The 24,391-nt window shown below is 47.5% G+C and overlaps 2 protein-coding genes and 2 long non-coding RNA genes across 4 annotated transcripts in view; 2 read left to right on the top strand and 2 right to left on the bottom strand.

Annotated features, from left to right (window-relative positions):
- Positions 1 to 24,391, bottom strand: part of TRADD (TNFRSF1A associated via death domain) — an 84,743-nt gene that overhangs the window by 59,628 nt on the left and 724 nt on the right. Inside the window, exons 2-5 of the mRNA XM_068202815.1 lie at positions 23,535 to 23,686; positions 20,720 to 20,997; positions 18,800 to 18,992; positions 16,630 to 17,858 (exon numbers count right to left, since the gene is read on the bottom strand). Of these exons, the coding sequence (XP_068058916.1) occupies positions 17,551 to 17,858; positions 18,800 to 18,992; positions 20,720 to 20,997; positions 23,535 to 23,676 (921 nt within the window). The 5' untranslated portion in view covers positions 23,677 to 23,686 and the 3' untranslated portion in view covers positions 16,630 to 17,550. The remainder of the gene's footprint in view (positions 1 to 16,629; positions 17,859 to 18,799; positions 18,993 to 20,719; positions 20,998 to 23,534; positions 23,687 to 24,391) is intronic.
- Positions 1,850 to 4,128, bottom strand: B3GNT9 (UDP-GlcNAc:betaGal beta-1,3-N-acetylglucosaminyltransferase 9). Its single transcript, XM_068202805.1, has 2 exons — positions 4,027 to 4,128; positions 1,850 to 3,226 (listed from the first exon to the last, which is right to left on the bottom strand). Exon 2 carries the CDS (start codon positions 3,160 to 3,162, stop codon positions 1,915 to 1,917), a length of 1,248 nt encoding a protein of 415 aa, XP_068058906.1. The 5' UTR covers positions 3,163 to 3,226; positions 4,027 to 4,128; the 3' UTR covers positions 1,850 to 1,914.
- On the top strand, positions 14,032 to 15,883 carry LOC137481233 (uncharacterized). The gene is made up of 2 exons (XR_011003405.1): positions 14,032 to 15,189; positions 15,316 to 15,883. It is a non-coding gene; the product is annotated as an uncharacterized lncRNA (long non-coding RNA).
- Positions 19,706 to 22,221, top strand: LOC137481246 (uncharacterized). The gene is made up of 2 exons (XR_011003413.1): positions 19,706 to 20,295; positions 20,351 to 22,221. It is a non-coding gene; the product is annotated as an uncharacterized lncRNA (long non-coding RNA).

Below are 24,391 nucleotides of genomic sequence, written 5' to 3'. Positions count from 1 at the left end.
GATCATTTTATACTTCAGGATTGCATCCTGAAAATGTAGAAATCAATGTCGAGTGTAGATCAATCTAGAATGTAAATCAATACATTCTCAAGTGTAGAAATCTTTCCATTTCTATATAGCTGACCTTTTCTTGGAAATACATTACTGTAAGGCCTGAACTCATGATGAAGATCACCAAGGTGCAAAGCTCTCGTTCATAGTCTGCCACAGACACTCCCAGCCTGCTGCTCTCTCTGTGCATTGTTAGTACCAGTACTGAGCCCAAACTGCTTCGGGGTGGGAGGGAGGGAGGGAGGGAGCTTACACACGGATATGAAATGCAGCTGTGCTGCAGGCTCTGTGCAAGGGAAAGGAACTTTGGGCTTTTATGACTGATTGTAGTTTCCTTTGAAGCTGGGTGGATGTGCCATCCCGAGGGGTTCTCTGATGGACAGGAGTTTTGTTGAGGGGGTAAAAACTTGTAAAAGAATTAACAAACACAGTATCAGAGGTGAATTCAGGCTCTTTGTCCCATGAATTTCACAGCTTTGTAACCCTGATTTAGAGGAATTCACTTCTGCTTTGATGTCTGATAAAAGTATTATTCTTCTAAGGTAGTCTGCTGTTGGGAAAACAAAATGCATCAAAGTCTGGACTAGACTTTGAAAAACTGAGCAATTCAGTGTTCTTGTCTGATGCTTAAAATACTTACAAAGTTCCCGACTGAACCTTGGAGAGCCCAGCAGAAAGATTGCTGGGTGGTTTTGATTTCTTGCAATAAATTTAGATGGACTTTTATTCTGAAGTCCTTTTGTCTGAACACTTTCTCCCTTCACATGACACCCGCAGCAGTATGAAAGTCCTGGCTGCCCTCTGCAGCTGACTGTGCTAAGCAAGAGACCAAGGTCTGTAGGAACCGGCCCAGTCCACTCTTTGGTTTGAAGCAGCTCCCAAATGTGATGCAAGCAGCAGCTCTGTGTGGGGTTATGCTTATAAGCAAAGGCCAAAGGATCTCTCCAGATACAAACCTTCTGAAAATCTGGGTCAGATCGTGAGAGTGATCAGATACTGTTGATGACTTCTGAATTTTCCCTTAATGTCAGTCAGCATAGTGCAGAAAGCCTGAGCTCAGGGAAGTGCCAAAACCTGCTCCACTGGTCCCCTGAATCTTGAGCTTGTCAATAGAGCAGATATTTGAACTGAGAAGAATGATGAAAAATCAAGACTCAAAGTGATCAACTCAAAGTTCTTGTTCTTTCTGTAAAGGCCCTTTGTAAGTCTGCTCCTTTGTAGTTATCTACTTACCTGTCCTTTGCTCCACCAGCCATGCCAGCCTAAGCATCCAGTTTGATTTCTTGTAATTCACCTGAACTGCAACTGTAGGACCCCATTGCAACAGCTGTTTGTTGTTCTCTTCTTACAAGGCCTGTGAAAAACCAACCAGGCAGCAGTGATGTGATCTGAGCAGACACTAAGGGGACTCGATTTCCTGTACCCTAGTTACTGTCTGGTCATTTTTCAATGAGTCCAAGTCAAGTAGCAAGTTGACAATGATCCCTGTGCTCCCTGGTGTCTGTTCTTACCTTATGTCTTCTTTCATTTCTCACACTTCTAACCATGCTGAAAAATGTCCAAGGACTGCATTTTTCAGTGTGCTTTTGCACACTGTCCCACTAAGCACTACTATAATCCTAATAAATAATAATAAATTACATATATGTTATGATTATTTGGACTCATTAGTACAGAAGGACCCACATGATATGTATGTGCAAATGTAGAATTTGGGCAAATTCCTGCAATTGTTCGTTGTCTTCTCCTAATGTTGTAAATAAGACGTGCTAAAAAATCCTTGGAAAGTTGGTTTGTGGGGCTGTGTCAGTTCCAGGCTCCCTTTCTTGGCTGGTTTGCTGTGTGTGCTGCACTCTGCCTGCCTTATCTGAGGGGTGATGCTGGTGTTGTTATCTGAGCTTTCTTCTTCCATTGGAAAGGCTTCTTCACCTGCTTCTTCTGAGTACAGGAAAGCCGTGGGCTGTGGAGCAGGTTCCACATCAGCCAGATCTCAGCGACTTTCAGGCTATGAACTACCATGAGATCTTTGTAAAAACAGGGATCAAACGTCTGTAGGTGTGGGGCAGCAGAAGGCTTAACAATGCCAAAGGTCTTGAATCCTTCGTGTAAAATGGGCTTGAGGTTGATTCTCTGTAAACACATGCCCAAAAAGACATCATCAATGGGGAACAGCTCCACCTCTCTGCAAGCCCTAGAGAGCTTCCTCATGGTGCAGCTGGACAGCAAGAAGCCTCCTCCCCCAGCATAGGCGGGGTAGATGCTCAGCCCATACATGGTCTCTGGGATGTAGTATTTGCTCTTCTGGACACGGATGGGACGGGCATTGTAGATGATGTCCCCAACAAAGAGGTCTTCAGTGGGATTGTGTCTCTTGAGGAAATCAACAATGTTCTCAACATTGACAAAAACATCAGCGTCACCTTTAAAAATAAATTTCACATTATGGCAGAATTCAGCAGCCCAGCTCAGGAAGTGGATCTCCTTCAGGGTCAGGTTGAAGAAAGTGTCCATGAAGTCCCAGAGTAAAATGTCCCGGTATGTCTGACTCTCCTGGTGCATCAGGGTCTCCCATGTTGCCAGCACTGTCCTATTCTTTGGTGTTCCCAGGAGGAACACTCGCTGGATCTGCTCCCCATTCACCAAACCCTCCCTGCCCCAAGTTTTCCGGACAATCTCACGCCTGTCAAAGTCTTCAACTACTGATTTGATAGCAATGAGCAGGAAGGGACCTCCGGGTGTTTTTCGGCATTTCCTGGGCTGGTTAATGAGGAGATTGAAGTTCCTGTTATCCTTGTTTAGGAGATAGAGCTTGAAGTTGAAGGCAGAATCAGTCAGCGGGGGTGGAGTTGTAGTTTGGACCCTGGTTTTGGCCACTTCTAGTTGTCTCATGGCCGGGGTAACTTGGGGTCTGGGTGCAGTTGCCTCTGCTGGCATCAGCCTCTGAGGTGCTCTGGGATCAGAGAATACTTTTGGTGCTACTCGAAGCTTGTTCTGTGCTGGCTCCTTCTTTCCTGCCGGGACTAAATGTTCCAGCTGGGAGTAGAGCAAAGAACAAAGCGCCACCAGCAAGAAGAGGGTACAGATCACATCCCCTTTGAGGCGAACTCTCATTGTCTCTCCAGTGTTCCTGGGACTGTTAAAAGCCGTGGTTGAGCTGCCTGGCACCACTGTCCATCTGTAAATAAACAGAGTGTGTCAGCAGTGAGGATTTGGCAGGTCTGAAGCAAACAGGCAAGACTAAATGAAACATCATTTAAAAACCCAGCAGCGAAGCACATTTTACTCACACAAGCACAGAGATGTTGAGGAACTTGTCAAAAGGCACACAGGGTTGCAAACTTACTGCTGATCCCAGTGCCAGCCAGCTCTGTGACTTGGTTAAGCAGTCATCCATCATCCTGAAAACCACTCTCTAAACACAACCCAAAATCCTGCATCCCTTACTGCTGAATGTGTTTTGTCATTTCAGAGATTTCATTGGAAAAAGCAAAGTGGAAAATGATGAATGATGCCATTCCCCATAAGTAATTGCCTTTTTTTCCTTCTAGCTTCACAACCATTACTTGCTGCTTTTATCCTTTTTGACTCAAACCAGGGGGGCCCAGAGTTGACTGCTGAAAGGCAGACTCTTCATGGCAGTGTGTTGCTGGTGTTTCCTTGCACATGGACCAAGCTTTTGTTAAACTGTGATTTGTAGTCAAAATGAATACATTGGGTACAATCTAGAATTCACACAGGACCTTTCTCCTGCCAGTATTCTTTATAAAATATTAAACCATTGTAAGTAACTTCCATTAATAAGGTTAGAAGGGGCCATGGGTGTTTTTCCTCTACCAAATCACCCTAACCCCTTAGTGAGAGGTGGGAAATAAATCCCAATATGCAGAAGCAAGACAGAGCACGGTGTTAGGAAAATTTTGTTCATGTATGATAGATGAAGCTGCCTTTTGAAATACAGGACTTTTCTTCACTTACACTTTTCCTGGAGATCTTCTGTCTTACTTAATCAGTTCTTCAACTGCAAACAAAATGAGAATGAAAGAGCAGTAAGAAGGCAGCAAGCAGCAGGTACCCACAGTTCAGGGAAGAGCTGGTCAGGTGTCTGCAGCTGCAGCAAAGGCAGGTCCTCTCATCACCCTGTAGGTGCAGCCACTCCCTGCAGCAGCAACAGCAGAGCTGGACAGAGGGACCCCACAGCTGCTCCAGGAGGAAGTGAGTGACCATCACCATTCCTCCCATCCTCAGCAATAAGGAAGTTAAGCCCCATCCAAAAATTTCCCCACAAGTGCACGTAAGTATTTTATACACCCACTAATAATGTCTCATGTTCATGTGTGATTTGTGGCTCTCTCTTGCCTGTGCTGTACTAGGAGAAGCTACCTGTGAAGGTATTACAGTTCTCTGTCCTGAATTAGCTGAGATCACATCCAAAGATGACTTCTGGGATAAAAAAGCTGGAGAGGCACGTTTGACAAGGATATACAGTGACAGGACAAGATGCAAGTGCTTGGTAAGAATTTGGTGGTATCTGTTTTCATCAAATCTCCTTTTACTGTCCTGGACTGATCACTTGCTAATTGTTCATTAGCCATCAATTTTGTATCAGCCATAATATTTTCAAACTCAAAATAAGATTGACAAGTCTGTAATTATGAAGTAATAAAATAGTGGCACCTGTGGTATCTAAGCAATATTTCAAGACTTAAGAGGAAGAAAATTGTTACACCAGTTGATTTCTTGGCCAGACCCTTTAAAATTCTTAGATGCACATTATTTGGACATCATTATTTAAATACTGTGCTTTTTCCTTACTGATTAACTTCACCTCCAAGGTACTGTTGAAATAGAGTATTTCATCATCATCACATGCTATTGCATATCTTTTTCCCAAGTACAGCTCCAAAATGTTTACTGACCTCATTCACTTTGTCTCCATTATTTATGAAATTGTCATTTTGGAAAACAACATATCCATGCCTTGGTGTAAAGCTCTTTCCGTTCCTGGTGGATTTAAAATCACATTGGCCTTGTCCTGATGACCATGGGTTTTTTCCTTAGGCCTTGTTTCTTGCCTTTTTCTGCCCTCTGATAGAGGCTTTGCTTCATTTGTTAGCTTTCTTGTTTACCTTTCACTCCTCTCCTAGACAGATGTTTTCACTGGCATAACTTTGATACTAATAGCAGGATTGAACAATTTTCTCAGCTCTCTTGTAAATTCTTGTTCAAGTGTTTAGAATATTCAGGATCTGTTTTCTGTTTATGTTCTTTCTGCCACGTGGCTTGGCTCATAACCATGTTCAGCCTCATGAAACAGTCCCTCCTGACATGTATAGCATATTGGCTTGCATTTTACGTCTGAAGTCCCATCTCTTTCTTCACAGCAAATTTCTTTTTCCTTTTCTATGAAAAGTTTGATCTTAGTTCAGCTGCCAGGCTTCAGATAGTGATTAAGGAGCTGGATGAAAGTCCTGGATTTTTCCTGTGTTTAATGTTATCGAGAAGAGTTTGGAATAAAATGCGTGTGTCATGAAACTCGTAATTTCCATGGCTTGCAGCTTTTTATTGCCAGCATCTCAGAATCTGGCAATAAGCGCCCTTGGAAAAGCCAAGAAAAACCATGAATTGTTACAAGCCTGGGCAGATATCCCAGATTTTCCTCTGTGTTTTCTTTTATTGAAAGTAAAGGATCCGAAACAGTGATTTCCACTCTGAAATAAAACAGTTCAGTGCTGAATACAGGCCTCTCATTTTCAAATGAAGTTGCCAGCCCTTGAAGTGATTCCTTGATATAATTATATGGATTTTCCAGTCTTTGTTAGGTATTTCCTTCTTTGGAAGGAAAATACCCTTGATTATTACAGTGGTGTAAGCTCTATCCATGGATGTCAGTGTGGGAAAAGCTGTTCTGCTCTCAAATACAGAGGGACTGATGATTCTGGCAGATGCTCTGGTATGTCCTAAAGCCAAAAGGATTATTCATCCACCTTGACACCAGGGGAAAAGAATTACAGGGCTATCAAAGTGAGCAGGAAATATCTGATGCCAAAGGAAAGAGATGAGAGCACAGCAGTGTGTTTCTTAGCACAGCACATCCCTGAGTGTCTGAGGCTGATGCACCTCTGCTTCCTCTGCTGCTGTGGGGAACCTCCATCCAACCTGTGAAATGGAGCTGGGCTTACAAACTGCTGCATCACTCAGGGCCTTGAGGAATGGCCTGGCTGCCAGCACTGCCTCTTGTGTCCTCCAAGCTTGGAAAACCAGGCAGCTGTCCCTCTTTGCGTTGGCTGTCTGGGCATGGATACAGAGGGTGTTGAGTCTGGCTTGATGAGGTCTGAATGGGATCATGGAGCATATCTCCCCAGGACAGGGGTCCTGGGGAAGGCTGGGGATGTTCCATCCTGGGCTGAGCACCAGCAATGTTAGAGGGCTCAGCTTGGCAGTGGGAAGAGGCTGATAGGTCCCATATCCATGAGGTGGCAAGAGGGGGAGCCATACATAAGGAATGAGTTGGAAGAACCAAGGGGGCACAGCCTGCAGAGCCCAAGAGCCAACAAAAGGCTGGAAAGCTGGAAGTGGCCAGAGCTGGGCATGGCACCCTGATGAGCATCCAGGCAGGGAGACTGACCTGTGCTGTTGCACGCTCGGGCAGAGGGCCCAGTCCTCTGCCTGGTTTTCATTTATTTGAGAGGAGGATTCTGAAATATGGCCAGGAACAGCTGCAATAAAAGCAGTCAAGTGATGATAAAAAAAAATAAAAATGCTAGCCCTTAATTCCCAATGGAATGATATGAAACCTTGAGCTCATCCTGGCAATCTTTTTTGTCGCAGTCATTGCATCTCCATCACTTGGCACTTCTGCTCAGGGCCAAAGTGGGAAAAAGTCCTCTGGACCCTGTCCCCAGATTTAGCCAAGAAGCCTTGGTGATTCTGGCAGGCTGCTTTGTACCTTGAGGAGTGGTTATTCGATCCAGCCAGCCCTGGGAAAAGCAGCTGAGATAATCAACCTGAAAACGATGCACTGAGCACGGGGACACAGAATCAGCAATGAGCTCTGCTGCCCACTCATCCCAGCCTGGCTGGGAAACATCCATCCCCACCAGACACAGCTGGGGGGTGTCCTGAAAGCAGCTTCTCCCTGCTGCGGGGGAAGTGCTTCCAGCTCCCTCCTGACTCCTCACTCCTGGTGCTGGAGCTGCCACTGGTAGGTTTGGCCACCGTGTGGCCATGCAGCATGTGGGGGGCTGATGATGGAGGTGTCCTATCTGTCTGTCTGTAAAAGGAGCTAAAGAAAGTGTGTGGGATCCAGCTCTGATGGGTTTGATGAGGTTTTTTGTAATCATCAGAGAAGACTGTTTAATCTTGGTAGTGGGAATACTTTGAGGCAATGCTTCAGGTTTGGGATATTTGTTTTCATGTCATGTTTGCTGAATGCATTCCACAAGAACAAAGTCATCTTCTAGCAGCCAGTGCTGGATACTGAGACCTGCCCGGGCTCTGGCCTGCAAGGGGAAAAGGCTGTGCACGTGTCCCTCTCCTGCCTTGTTACAGGAATTTTTCCATCCAGATTCCCTCAGCAAGAGCAAACCAAAGTCCCAGGATCCTCCTCACCCGGTTCCTCTGCCCCAGGAAGAGTCCTGACACTGTTCAAGATGCAATAATGACATACCCCATGCCCATGCTGCAGCAGGGGCTGTGTGAAACAGACGTGTGCAGGTGAGCTTTCTCCCACCACAGCAGGATGCTGACACCAAGAAGTCTGCACTGCCTGAAGCCCTGGAGGCTCCATCTTCCCACTGACACCCTTGGTCCCATCCCCTGCACCCCTGAGGGCTGGGAGAGTGTTTGACTACTGTGCCTGCACCACTTTAATTTAAATGTCTTGCTGAACACACGGAGGTGGGAAGTGTTGTTTTGGGTGAGGAATCACAGGTTTTGTTCTCTTCAAGCTGCACTGGGCTCCATCTTTCTCCTACCCTTCTACAAGAACCTGAAGTGCAAAGGCCAAGGCTTCAAGTTCTCAATCTTGTGCTGGCAAAACTTCATCTGGGCTCTCTGGGGTACCCACAGGGAACTGTGTCAGCTTCCAGTGCTGACACATGTGGGGTCATGTAGGTGGAGTTTGTTCTGCCCCACATACAAAAACTTGCATGAAACAACTTGAGTTTAATAATTTAAGCTGGGTTTGAAGTGTTTAAAGGGGAAAAGTAGCTCTGTGTGTTGGAGCAGGGAAAGAAGCTGTGTTCCACTTCTATGTTTGGGTGCCATGTAATGGCTTTTATTCCTCCATGGGTTTGGGGTTTGTTTGACTGGGTTTTTTTTCTTTGTTTTTCTACTGCCCCACTCGAGGAAAAGTAAGTAACCTTATCAAAGTTATTGCTTTAAGTGGCCCTGGTGTTGAACAACTCCTCTCTGCATTTCAGGGTGTTTGTGAAGAGGTCTCATTTGGAGTTACAGAATTATAAAGTGATGCTGAATTATTTGATCTTCTTGATTACAAAACAGAGGTGGCTGAAATACAAAGACCCCTTTTGGCATGTTGGTAAGTGCAAAGCTCTAGAAAACTGAAGTAACCAAAACACTCACTGTGCTGCCTTACCAGATAAAAACTCATCCTAATTCAGCTGCTTACAAGTTCTGAAGTCTATAAACAAACTGAGAGCAGGCTGTAGGATTTAATTAGCTATCTTGAGAGCTGTCCCAGGAATTGGGTTCATGAACCAGAACCAAGGGAGCACAGTGAGAGGAGCAGAGGCTCAGTGTTAGCTGCCCACGATGCACAGCTTGGATACTGCTGGCCAGTGCCACAGTCACAGCACTGCAGCATCACTGCTGCTGCTATTTGCTGTAGCACCTGGAGGCAAAAGCTCTGTTGAGTCAAATACTGAGGAAGCAGGTAACAAAAATGCAGGCCCTGCTCCAAAGACAATTTCCAACTTTCCTGTCAGAGCTGCTTTTCAGGGCATTTAAAAATTTTTTTCCAAGCCAGAGCAAATGAATGGATGAGATCCATGCTGTTACAGGACAGGGTGCCTTATTTATCTGCCTGCCTCAGTCCTCAAATATGTATTTTGATCAGCTTCCCAGCTGGCTGGTCTCATTTTATTGCAGTTTCTTCTGTTGGCACTGCCAGCCTTCCCTTTGCAATGCCAGTCACGTTGGATAACTGCTTGCAAATGTCTGCTGCGGTCGCCTCCTTTCACCCCACTCACGAAGCTTTTATGAAGTGTAGAAACTCAAACACAGAGGAACTGCAGAGCTGCTGTGGGAAGGCTGTTGAGGTGTCTGTTTCCACGTGCAGGGGTCCCAGAAAGGAACTGGCCCCTCCTCGCTGGGGACTGCAGTCCTGTGGGAGCCCTGCAGGACCAGCTGTCTGCAGGACTGAGCTCCGGGGAAGGCTGGCTGCCAGCACCCTGCTCCCCTGGCCCTGCTGGCCCAGTGTAAGTCACCCAGGCACACGTGGCACAGTTTGGGGGCTGCAGCTCGTTTAAGCAGTGTGTGATGCTCTCCATTCCTCTCGGGGCAGGATGTGCCATGGGGGCAGTGCCCGTGCAGCACTGAGCTGTGCCAGGCACCCGGGCTGGGCTGAGCTGGGCCAGGCACCCGGGCTGGGCTGAGCTGTGCCAGGCACCTGGGATTGGGCTGAGCTGGGCCAGGCACCTGGGATTGGGCTGAGCTGGGCCAGGCACCTGGGATTGGGCTGAGCTGGGCCAGGCATCCAGGCTGGGCTGGGCTGTGCCAGGCACCTGGGATTGGGCTGAGCTGTGCCAGGCACCTGGGATTGGGCTGAGCTGGGCCAGGCACCTGGGATTGGGCTGAGCTGGGCCAGGCACCCTGGGATTGGGCTGAGCTGGGCCAGGCACCTGGGATTGGGCTGAGCTGGGCCAGGCATCCAGGCTGGGCTGGGCTGTGCCAGGCACCTGGGATTGGGCTGAGCTGTGCCAGGCATCCGGGCTGGGCTGAGCTGGGCCAGGCACCTGGGATTGGGCTGAGCTGGGCCAGGCACCTGGGACTGGGCTGAGCTGGGCCAGGCACCCAGGCTGAGCCCCAGGATCCTGGGAAAACTCCAGCTCCTCTGAGCACGGCCCCACACCGCTAAGGAGTGCTCAGCTGCCTACAAGGTAGGAGAATGTAATGGCCAATGACCTTCTGCAGGTTCAGCAGCCTCCAGAGGCACTGTCCTACCTTCAGATGCAGTCTTGCTGTTGGTATCTGATTGTCAGAATGGCAGAGGGCTCAGCAGCTCAACTCTGAGTGCTTTGGGGAAGAGACAGGTCCCTCCCCAGGGACCTCCTGGCCAAGGTGAGGAACCTGCTGTCTCTCTTCCAAACATTAATTTTTCTGGGCCCCAGGAGGGGAATAAAGCCTTGCAGGTTTGTGAAGGAGTAAGAAACTGAAACAAACACCTTCCTTTCCCAGCTCTCCCCAGGCTGCAGCGCTCGCCACCTCTTCAGCTCCCAGACCCTCTTCTGATAAATAATTTGCCCAATGCACCCCAAACCCAAGCAACTGCAGTGCAGTAGCATGGATGTATTGTTACATCCATGGGAGATGGGACAGGGAGTACATGCTGATGTGCCCCACTAATTTCAAGATTATGCCCAACACATAACTTTCTCAGAATCTGCCCAAAAGCTATTAAAAAATACCAGTAACTGCCTGATGATTCAAACGGGCTAAATTACTTTCTATCTTTGTGATGCTAGAGAGCTTGAAAATTCCCATGTTTTTCTCAAAGCATACCACAGTGTAACACGGAGAAGATTCATGTCCTTTTACTGATGAAGAATAGCTTGTAAATGTAATGTGCCACCACTGGAACATGTTTGTGGTTGGGAGGAACCCCTGTCTCAGTGCTGCAGTCTCAGAGCACTGCAGGCATTGTCTAAAGAAGCCCCACATTTCTGTAAAAACAACTTAAGCATTCAAAGAAAGTTCTTTGGAAAGTAAAGTGTAAAGCAGATGTCTCAGGGCTGGAGCCTGCGTGTTCAGAGCCTGCAGCCGACCCTGCTGCGTGTTAACCAACACGGTCCAGGCTGCTGCATGTAACAACATTCAAGAGCAGCAAGGCAAAAAGTAAAGAAAAGCTGGGAGCAAAGGGAAGCAGTAAGGACAGACTCCAGTCCACCCTGCTCGCTGCACAACTCTCCCCAAGCCACCGAGATCAAACACACTTAATAGATACTTACATCCCATTTGATAGCGCTGATCCTGCGTCCCCTCGGTAATGTCTGTGCAGCGGGCTGCCAAGCAGGCACATCTGGATGTAGTTAGCGGGAGACATTGCTCAGCCTTCCAGCGAAGCCGAGCAAACCCTGGGGGCGCGGAGCAGCGCTGGCGGCTCGGGGCCGTTCCCCGCCGGCAGCGAGCGGAGCTGCCCGGGGCCGGGCCGGGGCTGCGGCTGCGGCTGCGGCGGGGCCGGGAGCGGGGCTGGGATCGGAGCGGGAGCGGGGCTGGGAGCGGGGCTGGGATCGGGCCGGGAGCGGGGCTGGGAGCGGGGTTGGGATCGGGCCGGGAGCGGGGCTGGGAGCGGGGTTGGGATCGGGCCGGGAGCGGGGCTGGGAGCGGGGCTGGGATCGGGCCGGGAGCGGGGCTGGGAGCGGAGCGGGAGCGGGGCTGGGAGCGGGGCTGGGATCGGGCCGGGAGCGGGGCTGGGAGCGGGGTTGGGATCGGGCCGGGAGCGGGGCTGGGAGCGGGGTTGGGATGGGGCCGGGAGCGGGGCTGGGAGCGGGGCTGGGATCGGGCCGGGAGCGGGGCTGGGAGCGGGGTTGGGATCGGGCCGGGAGCGGGGCTGGGAGCGGGGTTGGGATCGGGCCGGGAGCGGGCCGGCCCCCAGCACAGCCCCAGCCCCGCAGCGAGGGGAGCACGGCGGGCAGGGGAAGAGCCGGGTCCCCGGCCAAGGCCGGACACGTGATCGGCCGGGGAGCGCCGATGGCTCCGGCGGGACAGGGCGGAGGTGTCGAGAGACAGAGCGCAGCCAGGTTGGGGACTTTCACCAATTCTGCAGAAAGGCTGGCTTTTTCTTTCCCGGCCCCCCGCCGTAACTTTTTCCAATAGGAAATGTACTATTTTTTCTGAGTGTCTTTTTATTTTCCTTCTATACTTTGGCTTTTTTCTTTTAATTCCCTTATGAGTATTTACCTCTGCAAAGAGTCAAATGAAAAATAGAGGTTGGGTTCAGTTCAGAAGTTAAATTGACTTGGGGGTTGTTTCTTTTCTTCCTAGTAGGGAAGTGATGAGAGGATGTGTGAGCGGAGCAGTGCAGAGGCTGAAGACAGAGTCAAGGGTTCCTTCCAAAACCTGGAACAAAAACCCAAACCCCACGGGTTTGTTTGTTTGGTTGGTTTTGTTTGTTGTTTTTCATTTAATTTGAAATACTTCAAAACAGGTTTTATTTGGAGCCAAATCTAACGTGCCATCACAACTGATCTGCCAGCTGAGAGCAGCCATAGCACTTCCCTTCCCTGTGGCTGTTTCTTTGTCTCTGCATTGTAAACAATGACCCTTATTCCTCTTACAGAGGCCAAGTGTCTGGAGAGTGCCCAGACCACGGCCACTTTAGGGAGCAAAGTTTTTCATTTACTTGTCATAAAAGCAGGTTTTGATCTACTCTGATGTTTTCACAAACACCTCTTTTTAAAACACAATATAAAAATTCTTTTATGTAAGCATCTGTGCTTTTTTTGGATGCATTTTTGATTTCAGCTTGAAAGTTGTGCTGTACTGAAAACACTGTCTCATGTTCTTGATGGGCCACCCTCAGACCCTGCACTCAGGTGCTGCAGGCTGGGAAAGTCCTTTCCTCATGGCTGGCAGCTGCCTGAGCCTCAGTGGGTCCTGCTGACCAGCACAGCTGATCAGAAACCTCAGCCATAAATGTTACTTAGCTTCAGCTTTCCCTGTGCCAGCCCAGGGTGCCTCTGTTCTTTCCTTCTGCAGCAGCAGCCCCAGGTTACTTACCATCCCTGCTCTGTAAGGAGGGCTTGATGGTCACAGAGGCAATGACCAGCTCCTCTCTGCCTTTGCTCAGCTGGGCTGGCTGGGGAGGGAGGAGAACTGCTCCCTGAACCACAGGGTCTCACAGCAGTTATTTCCACTGTGATCCCTCACCCAGGTTTTGGGACCTGCCAGCCTGCCTCCCTTTTTGCTTGCTCCCATGGAGTGAGAGGCTTTCATTGATGTGCAGTGCCTCTGTGGCTGCCGTGACTCGGAGAGTCACACAGGGAGCCTGGAGGTGGAGGAATTTCTCTGTGGGTGCTTCTCCTTGGTGAGGTTTTCTCACGTGGACCTTGTTCTCTGGGCACTGATCCATGGCTGCTTTATTCTTCTCTCTGCCAGCAAAGGTGCCCTTGGCCCATCCTGTGTTGAGTCACTGTCATAGAAGATTGGGGCAGTGATCTCTCTGACCCTCCTCAGTAGGTCAGCCCTGTGGTGTGTCCTTCCAGCTGCTCTAGGGCAGAGCCCTGTTCCTCTCACTGAGTTCCTGCAGACATCAAGCCATGCAGTTGGGAATTCAGCTTTGTGGTAGATAAAGTAGGGCTGATCTTGTGATTTTCAAACAGTGTTTGAGATTTAAGAGATTCAGGGTAAAATACATCTCTGCTCCAGTTCATGGCAAGAGGAGTTTCCCTGGATTCAGCTGTCAGGTCAGCCAGTGGCTTCCTGTGCAAAGTAGCTGGAGCTACATCCCAGCTCCTTGTGAGAGAGCTCACTGGTAGTGAGGCATTTGAGATTACAGAGTGCCATGGCCTCAGAGGAGTCCCAGATATCCAAGAGCACTGAAAAAAACCACAGTGAGCTCCTCCAGGTGCCAGGGGTGGGACAAACCTCCCCTTCTGGCCATGCTGGCTGAAAAAGGCTCATCAAAGCAGTAACTGGAAACTGAACAAACACAGAGGCTTGGCTTGTTTTGTAGTCAGAGCTGTTCTCTCGCAGGTGGGACACCAGCCTTGGCATGTCAGGAGGAACGGGTGACTTTGGGCAGAGCCCTGCTGGGCATCCAACCTCAGGCTGGAGCTGGTGATCACCAAATGTGGCCAGAACTTCAGTAACCCCTGTTCTTACTACTGCAGTTAAGCGTTCAATTAAAGACTCTGAGGCAGTTGTCATCAAAAGTATATATTTATTTATAAAAAAGAATGGAGAAAAAAATATATACCAAAGAGCTTTTTCTGTAAAAGACAATTCCTTGGAGGCTGAATGTTCTAGACCCAAGTATGCCTGGCATTGCAGTCTGTAGCTGTAGATGGCTGATCCAGATCTGATGCTGAATATCATGGGAATTTGTAATTAGATGGTCAGCAAGGGATTTTTCCCTTGCTAACCATTGAAAACTAACAGACATTAACCACACATCTCACACAGGTTTCTATTAGAGATGTACAGCCAGCTCCCTTCAGTGGGTTTAAAATTCAATCCAGAGAATAAAAACATACACATTTATTGGCTCTAGGCCTTAAATGGCTTCACTGTTTGAGTCCATCTCCATAAAAAAGACACATGGCCGGAGCCCTGTCCAGTGTAAAGCACCAGTGTCATGCACACACTCCAATATGTGGGTCAGACTCAGAAACCCTCTTGATTCCACTTCTTGTACCTCCTTGGTTTAAGGATACCAGATACAATACCAGAGCTTCACCAGAATTTTCAGTTTAACTAAATCATCAATTAAGGTGAATTTGAGGCTCCTCATTGTGCCCATGCTCACTCCTGGTTTCAGAGTCTGTGAGCAGCTGTCAGGGTGTGGTTCCTTGGGAACAGCAGAGGGGAGACAGTGACCCAGACAGCAGGACAGCTCCTCAGTGCTGAGTCTGCCTTTGAAATGAATGGCAAAATAAACAGATCTTTTCCTTTGAGACAATCTTGTATCAGGGTATCCTGTCAGGTTTGCTTCTATCAGATACCTGATGTCAATATATATCTGGTGAGCATTTTAATTTCACTATCCTCTTTGACCACTATCCATCTGTTTGACCACTGTAGGTCAGCTATGCCAAAACAAATCATTCAAATTCTCCTTTGGATGGATCTTTTATTCATTCTGGCAGACTGAATGGAGACTCCTTCAAATCTGAAACATGGTTAAAACTACAAAAACTATCTGTACCAGAAAAAAAACAAAACCCTCTTGGATCTCTTCCTGTAAGCTTGTTTTATGTTTTTTCTGTTTTAGATTTTATATGCAACTGATTAGCACCTTTATTTGCTTTTAATATTGTGTTTGATTCTGAAACACTACCATCACCCCTGATTTTTTCTTTTTCACAGATATATCTCAGTATATGGAGAAGAGCAGTTACTGGGATAAGGCAAATTTCTCCAGCAGCAGCACTGTCCATGGCTTATCTCCCACCACGATGATGACTGCTCATGGAAAAGGAGGTATGAAACAGCCACTGCTATGTCCTACACCATGCCATGTGCTCGAGACAATTTCACCATGGAATATCTGAAAAACCCTTTTTCTTCAAGTCTCTGCAATGAAGGCACCTGTGAATGCTGTTGGAGACTGTGACATTCCAGAAAGGTTGCCAGGGGCTCCAGCACTTAATGGCACTTCTGACAGGGAATTCTAACAGGGAATATGTGAGTAAGAGGAAATACACATGCCAGTTACTGGCAGAAAGAAAACGTTTATATTCAGAAGAAAGCTTTCATGGTTAGTCCTCTGTAAAAGAGTAACAGCAGTAAAAAAGTTTTCAGGACTTGATGTAGATGCTGAATAATAAGACTTTAGCATTTTGAGCATTAACAGATGCTACAAAAACGAGTAATTCTCACTACTCAGTGGCTGCCTTATAACTATATGTGCAAGTTGTGCACATATAGCTCATCTGAGAGCTTAGAAAAATTCATTGCAAATGAGACAGCAGGCTATGCATATGACCTTGTTTTCTTAAAAAAGTAATTTCTGCAAAATCAAGAGCAAACTCTCTTGCTCTTAAAGTAATTTTCAAGTTTCTGAATTTTTAATTTTTTAAAAGATGATTTGTCAGGTGGGTTTCTGCCAAACAGAGTTCCCCAGCTGGGATTTGGAAGGAAAGCTATATACTTTGAGGTATGGTTCCACAGCAGCCTAAATTAGCTAAGATCAGCACCACTGTGTCAGTCCCAAAAGCTAAACTGTCAGAGAGGTAATTGCTTCATTTTGGGAAGTGCAGTGGTACTATTGGAAGGGAGAATGTAGGATGTGCAGCAGGAATGGAGGAGATGAAACTGCAATGGCACTGATAGAAAATGGCTTACTAAAAGGTGATGGAGCCACAGTCTTTGCAGAGATGGTGCCTGCATGAAGTCCTGCTTCCTTGGAAGCTAGGGGCAAGATGGAAACAGATTCACTCACACTTGAAATGAGAACTGAAAGCAGGAGTCAGCCCTGGGGTTTGGGAGATTTGTCTCTTAAACCATTTCTACCCTAAAAATCAGTGCAGGTAAATCCAGGCATGGTGGCAGCTGAAGTTTGATTGTCACACAGTGACAGCAGTGCCAGGGAAAGGCTCTCTAGGTCCTGACACCTGTGGGACACAGCAGGGTGAGCTGTCCCCTACAGCCTGAGGCTGGTTAGGAAGTGAGTGAAGGCACTGCAGCCAGCTGGGTCTGGTGATTGCTCAGCTCTGTGGTCTGAGGATGGCATTTGGTGCTGCAATGCCCTGAGGGCAGCAGTTCCAAACCATGCTCCACAGGTAATTTGCTGATGAGGAGACTCTTCCTTCCAGCACTGTGTTTTGCTTTCCATAGCTGCAGGCTCCCTTGGGCTGGCAGGCAAGAGCTAATCAACATATTACTGTCTACCACAGATGAGAAAATGTTGACAATCATTGTCTGAATTTGAGTTTGTCCATATTGTTTGTTCAATGTCTGCCATTTGCTGTACAGCAGCAATCTTTTGCCCTGTGGAAGACTGTGGCTGTCCCAGGTAGAAGGAAAGCCTTCAGGTGGTGAGAGGTGGGAAGGAGCTATAACAGAGCAGGGCAGAACAGATACTCTTGCCATGGATGTTCTTCAAATAAAGAAGGAAAATAACGTAAAATTGACTTTTCTTTATTTTCTCCTTTTTCTTTACTTGATATCATGGCTGATGGCAAAAATGTCTTCAATGTAAAAATATATTGCAGCTCTCCAGGTGATGGCCCTGGACACAGCCAGAGAAGCAGTGGCACTTTCTGTTTCTATGAGAAGCCTTGCTTGCTTTTCTCCTCTCCCTCATTCTCCCCTAGGGCTCTCTGTTGGGCTGCTCTCCTGTCACAGTCCTGAAGGAAGTCAGGGTGAAAGCCTCTCACCAGTTCACAGGAAGGTAGTGCTATATTTCTGGAAATACAATGAAATAAGGAAAGTCAGAGGTCCATGCTGGCTTCTGCAAACACAGAACCTCTCCCCTGAGCATTTCCACCTAGATGGAAATCTGTGGTGATATTCAGGACTTTACATTCCCAGACACTGGCAGCAGTTTCATACAGTAGCTAAAGCAGGAAAGCCCTTAGCAATGGCACTGTCCTTTGGGCTCTAGGAGCAGTCCTCGCTGGAATGGAGGCCCAAGAGCTCCTCAGCCAAGCTGACGAGACCGTTTTCCTCCAGGGCTGCGATCAGCCGCGCTATGGTGGCCTTCTTGCCCTCGGACTGGATGAACCTGAGGAGCATCTGGTAGGCTTGTTCATAGAGTCCCTCTCGGTCGTACTCCAGCGCCAGGTTGTCAATGACAGGGTCACGCAGGGCCCGGCAGGATTTCTGCAGAGAGCGACCCACCTGCTTCCACTTCTTGGACACAGACTTAGCAAACTTCTGGTGGTCGTCTGGTGTGATTGTTCTGTTGTCTGAAAGGGGCAGAGGCCCGGTAAGACATAGAAGTTTCATGGCTGACGTGATGCAGCTTGGGCCAGTTCAAGGTTTGGTCAGTATTCTGTGGAGCAGGGAGTCTGAGCTCCCTGCCTTGCCCAGCTGCTCCCTTACAAAAATCTTCCCACAACAACAAAGCATCTGGGCTTGCCCCTACCCTGCAAGCTTGGCAAAGGCCTATTTTCTATTTTTCTCCCTCAGAACTGTCCTGTGGTTTGCCAGAGCTCTCTTTTTTTTTTTTTTTTTTTGGATGGACACCCTCTTCATTTGTTTTAGCCTTTCAAAGGCAACTCGGTAAGGCCTTTCTGACAAAGTCCCCTGTTCCCTATCTAAACATCCTCAAAACACTGAAATGCTGACAGGAGCTCTCTCCTCAGCTGTTAAGCACTGGAGACTATACACAGCTTAAGCAAGCTCAGAAATGATCTAGCTTATCTCAAGCTTATATTGCTGTTGAGACTCTCTGAAAGCTCTCTGTAGGGACAGACCCCAAAGCCAGCTGGTGAACTGAGGGAGCCTGAACAAATCAGTCCTGTCTGAAAGCAGGGCTGAGGGTGTCCATGGTAACTCCCCCAGTCTGATCCAGCCTACACTATTAACTCACCTCAACCAAGTGACATAGAAGAAGAGAAAAATATTCTATATTCTTCCTTTCACTATTAATTTTAAAATGTGAGGAACGTGGAAGGGACAGAAACTCTGAAACATCTGATTCTGTGCCACCCCAGAAAAGAAAACAGGTTGATGCCTGATCTGAAGCATCACGGCAATATCTTAGGACTATTGTAATTTCTTTCTTACGGGATGCTGGGAAGTCCTTAGTTTATCTGAGGTAGACCCAAATATGTAGTCATGATAATTCTCCCTCCTGGGCTGTGAGGCAGACCAAGGGCTCTGTTGGTCAGCTCTAGCTACTCACCAAACTGTTGTTCCTGAAAGATGAAGGTGAGTTGTATGGGAAGGGAGCTGCCTTTAGGAGGATAAGGCTGAGATGGGGACTTCAGAGATGAGCAGTCTTTTCCAGCCACATTGTTGTTGGTGCTCTGGTGAAGCATCAAGCTCTTGAGGCATTCCTCCAGCTGTGTGATCTCCTCATCCGGCAGGCGGTCAGGCTGTAACACAAACAGCAGCAGTGACTCTGCCAGGGACACCAGCCTGCAAAGCTGTGGTTGCTGATGTCAAGGGAGAAGCAATGAGATATAGGATGAGCTGTCAAGCAGCCAAATGAGGTGGTCTAGTGGAGCTCTGGCTGTAATAGGATGGCTGTAAGTGGATTTGAATCTGTAATGTGATATGAAATAGACAATCTCTCCCCTGGGGTTTCTCACCTGCAGCAGTGAGTGCTTACAAGTTGCACAAAACTGCTACTAGCCCACGTTCATTTCCAACAGCCCTCTGCAAGAATTAGGGTGCACTGCAGGCAGCAAGGCTTGTCCCAACTCCCTATCAGGGTGAGACCCACAGAACAGGGTGATCTGATCCAACAGCTCATGGCCACCCAAGCAGGCAGCTCCTGTTACCCACCTTCTCTCTCTCTCTGCTCCCTAAGGTTTGTTGTTCCTGAGTCCTCACCAAGCCAGTTTTTTTCACTAGCCAAGAGAAAATTAATCTGACCTCCAAAAAGCCGGTAATGAGAAAAGAAGTAAATAAGGCAAAGCACATGGGAAGAGTCAAACCTGGCAGTGCTGTACCTCAATCAGAGGTAAACACTGGTTTAGCTCACCTACAGCAGGTACCCAGTTTATCATAACCATCTCTGCCCTGGAAATGGAACCTCAAATTTAAAACTTGCCCTAATAAGTAGTGTTGATATAATTGAAGCTGCTGAAGGCTGTGTCCCAGTGCCATCTTTCTGCCTGTTGCACTGTTAGGCAGGGTCAGACTGAGTCACTTTTTGGGAACTGAGAATAAGCCCATTTCTTTTGTCCAATCAGCTAGTTCAGCACAGGAAGGGAGCAGCAAGCCACAGTTCACAGGATATGGGATATTACATGTTGTTTGGTTTGGAGATGAAAGGTTTGAGTTTATTCTCTGTGCTTACAGAAAGGCAACCTGGAAGAACATGCTCTTATGCCTAATATTCCTGATTGATAGTGAGTGTCTGTTTCTCAGGACCATTTAGAGGAACCAGAGCTAAAGTTCCAGATGGAAAAAAAAAAAAGAGGAGGGGAACAAGTCAGTGAGTTTAATCATGTCAATACCTTGTAGTGAGATGACAAGATCTCACTGTTCTTGCAAGAAGGATTAGAGTGCCAGTGCCAAAATGTGCACTGAGCCAGATGTCAGATGAGAGAGACTTTGCCTTCAGAAGGGCAGCTTACTCTTGCTGGCAGCAGATGCTGTGTCCCCCTACTCTGACACAAGTTTTTGGTGTGATGTGCAGTGTTTACACTCACTTCCGCTGCTCATTTCCAGGTGCAGTTACCTTTGCCACTCTGGGAGGAGGTGGTGTGTGAGGCAGGGGAGGGAGGTGCAGAGCAGTGATGGTTCCAGCCAGGTCTGCTCCTCTCTGCCTGCCTCACAGCTGTACTGAGGCACACTTGTGTGTAAGCTGCACTGTCTAGAACTCCTAGTCTTAGTGGTGATAACAGCCACGCTAGCTGTTATTCACAGAAGGCACAGAGAGTTAGCACGATCTTTGCAGGCTGCTTTAGGTAACTCTATTGCCCTTTTTTCTGAGGAAGGGCAGAGCTATTTCTCCACATTAGAGTTAAGAGCTGAAGGACTGAGAAGTTTGTTAAATCAAAATGCTGCATCAGAACAAGATTTGCACCCACCTCTGCAAGCCCAGTGCCACCCCTCCTCACTGCTGTTCAGCCTCTCTCCCTCTCCCACTCACCTTTTCTCTGTAGATGCACTCCAGGCAATGATCCTCATCCTTCAGCATCTTGTCAAGGTGCTCACTGCCAGCCTTCAGCTCCACTTCGAGAGGCACCATGGTTGTGGCCAAGGAGAGCTGGAGGTGACTCTGGAGGGACTTCTGGAGCGCTCCTTCGCGGTAGCTCCGCAGGAAGCGGCGGCAGTTCTCCCGCTTGCAGAACCTGAGCTGGACTATCAGGTGTGGGTGGCTGCAGTGCACCTTGAGCATGTCCACACCATTCATGCTGCCAGTGGAGTCTGGCAGGGAGAAGGGAGCACAGTCACAATCCAGGCATGAGCCAGCCCACCCAGACCCACGCCCATCCACAGCAAGCCTGCAGTGGAGGAGCTTTTGAATTCTCTTTGTGATAAAGTCCTCTGGGATGGAAAAATGTGTTAAACCAAGAGGGAAGGATTAAGTTCATGCTGCCCTGCCTCCACTGATCTCCATGAAGTATGGTGTCCAACTTAAGATGTATGGAACTACATCCCAGGTAATTATATCAACACTGCTTATTAGGGCAAGTTTTAAACTTGAGGTTCCATTTCCAGGGCAGAGATGGTTATGATAAACTGGTAGCACAGCAAAGTTTTATAGATGAAAGCTCAGTTCACCTCAGTGCTCAATCAGCCTTCAGTCCTTGTGACTGGAGTTTTATGCAGTGATGGAGGTCCTGGAAAGAAACCCAGTGTTTCCTCTCCACTTGTGCCTAGAGATAACTTTTGTCTCTCTGAGCCTTTAACATGTTTCACAAACAGCAAATGACAGATCCAGCCACAGGGATTAAGCTGCTTGAGATTGGGCCTTGACCTGTTATTTTGCACAGAGAATTAATTCATGGTAAAATCTAAACAAGGAGAAGCCAGGGATGTACCCTATAACATTATTGCAGGAGGAGCACGAGCGATGTGGAAACAGAAGATGCCAGGACTTCATTCTTCCTTCTTCCAGCAGAATTTAGTTTTTATTAGCTGTGGTCATTATCCTTATCTCCACAGGATTTTATATGCTGCTGATGAGTTCTAAGTATGTGTTTTTCTCTTTTTTGCAGCAGCAGCAGAGGCCTATGTGAGGCTGCTGTACTGCTTCCATACCTGACTGAACCTCATGGGCTGTCACTGAGGGCTGTATGGAGGCACCAGCTCACACTGGCACTACATCAGGTATTTCTAAACCACATGTCATGGCATGGAGGACAATCTTAAGCAGATTTGTGTGATCCACATTAAGCAGGGCAAGTGATCTTGCATTTAAAAGTGTAGTATCTAACAGCGGCCTTACATGTTTACTAAGTCCTGTTTGCATCTGGTCTAGTTTGGACCACATGTGTAACTGACACGTGTTTAGGCACCTAGAAAAGACATTTAAATTCACTGTGGATGATTTTTTATCACTTCCTTCATGCTTTACTTTTTATGAGTGCTTATTAAACAAAATTTCCATAAGAGGGCAAGAGGGCTGTGGAGGGAAAGCTGCACAGACATGGAAACCTTTATGAAGTGTGTACAAGACAGCTGTAAAGCTGCCTAAAAAGATGGGACTTTGCAGACATTTCTGCATGAAACCTCAGGCAGCTTAAGATTTCATGTCCTTTTCAGGTCTGAATAAGCATGGTAAGATTTTAGTTTTGTGAGCTGTCCTTTAAATGTGTGAGTATATTCACATTCCAGTGCCACAAAGCAGCCATAAATCAAGCCTGACTGGACAACTGTATTAGGTTGCCTGCTTCCTGTTTCCTGTGTTTGGAATGAGCTGCAAAATGAGCAGGCCTGTATTGGATAAACTGACTTGGCATGGTTTCCAGAAGAAACTGCAGAATAGTTAGACAAGCCCAACAATAGAGTCTAAACAATAGAGTCTCAGCTGTGTAACCACGAGAGTCTTTCTAGGTAAGTGTGATAAACTCTTCAAATTACTATTACCCTGCAGTGTGCTTGGTGCAAGGGTGGATAGAGAAATATATAGTTTTATGGCTATTTGCATCTCAAGTAATTTTTTGATGTAAATAGGGTTACATACACCTCAAGCTAATGTGTGTCTGCTTATATCAGAATTTGAATTTGAATTATATCAGAATTTGAATAGAAATTAATTTATACTGGCTATCACTTGATTTAAAAAAAACAGCTTCTCAAAGCAGGAATCATGTTTCTGTGGTGGTATAAAGACAGCAATTAAATCTTCTTTCACAGTAATTGCAATCTTTTTGCCTGTTACATAAATGGGTTTAAACAAACATTCATAAAGTAGGATAATTCATAGGATGGTTCAAGTTGGAAGGAAGCCCAGGCAGTATCTAGCCCAACCTCTCATGCAAAGCAGGGTCAGCTCTGAGGTCAGAGCCAGTTAGTTGCTCAGGGCTTTATCCAATCCCATTTGAAAGCCCTTGAGGATGGAGAGTACACAGTCACTCTGGACAACTGCCTGTCTTAATGGGTGAAACATTTGTCCTTTTATCTGGTGTCTACCTCTCATTTCAATTTGTGCCTCTTGCCTCTCATTCCCCACGCACCACTATGAACAGTGTGGCTCCATCTCTCTGTCCCATAGGTATCAGCAGGCTGTTGGTAGGTCTCCTGAAACCTTCTCTTCTTCAGTCTCAACAGGTCCAACTCCCTCAGCCTCTCCTCAAAGGAAAAGTATTCCAGCCCCCAGCCATCTTGGTGAACCTGTGCTGAGCTTGCTCCACTTCATTGCCTTTCCTAAACAGAGTGTGCATGACCTTTCCTTACCCGTGAAGGTGAGATTAAAGAAAGGCATGGCACTGCACACCAAGATACCAGAGGATGGGTACCTGCTAATGCCAGCTTCAGGGCCTTGAACACACAAGGCTTCTTCTGGGAGCTCTCGTAGAGGGACGGCAGAGCGATGGTCTTGCAGGTAGACTGAAGGAAGAGGTAAGCACTGCCAGTCCAAGGAGGGGAGCTGCCTGCCATCTTCAGCACCCTACAAAATCACACAGGCAAACTCAGAGACCATAAGGGAAATGGCCTGATGCCAGGAGAATGCTACAGCACAAGCACAACAGGTTTGTGGGGATTTATTCTTACTTCTTAGAGTAGTGCTGATGTTGCTAAAACAAGTGTAGTCTTTGAGGGGTTTACTGTTACTCTGTAAAGCACACCACAGTGGGATACCATATCCCAAAGAGACAGCTCACAAATCTTTGCTTTCATTTTCCACTGCAGTCCATTCATTTTAGTGTCCAAAGATACTCTGAAGCAGAGTTTCAGTCCCTGTGCCTCTGACTAGCCAAGCCGGCAAAACGTGAAATGATTGAAGTGCTCCAGGGACCACCCGGCAGTCCTGGCTGTGGAATGCTCCCATGGTCTGAAGCTCTATTGCAACCAGAAATGTTTTCCTTAAGGTCCTGGTTGCTTGGTTGTTCACGGGGCCCAGAGCTCTTGTAACAGGACACTCTACACAGGCAGGACAAAGGTAATTGTTTTAAATTAAAAGAGGGTAGATTTAGATTAGATATCAGGAAGAATTTTTTTACAGTGAGGGTGGCAAGGCACGGGCACAGAGAGGTGATGGATGCCCCATCTCTGAAAATATTCAAGGCCGGGTGGGACTGGGCTCTGAGAGACCAGACCTTGCTGAAGATGTTCCCGGTCACCGCAGAGGAGTTCAACTAGATGGCCTTGGAAA

This window comes from Anomalospiza imberbis, chromosome 12 (genome assembly GCF_031753505.1).
Source record: "Anomalospiza imberbis isolate Cuckoo-Finch-1a 21T00152 chromosome 12, ASM3175350v1, whole genome shotgun sequence".
Classification (NCBI taxonomy): domain Eukaryota; kingdom Metazoa; phylum Chordata; class Aves; order Passeriformes; family Viduidae; genus Anomalospiza; species Anomalospiza imberbis.
Note: the sequence above shows the minus strand (reverse complement) of the source record. Positions and strands in the feature narration are given on the sequence as shown.

Bases quoted from the DNA above. Each gene is read 5' to 3' on its own strand.
- B3GNT9 (XM_068202805.1), bottom strand. From the start codon at position 3,162: ATGAGAGTTCGCCTCAAAGGGGATGTGATCTGTACCCTCTTCTTGCTG.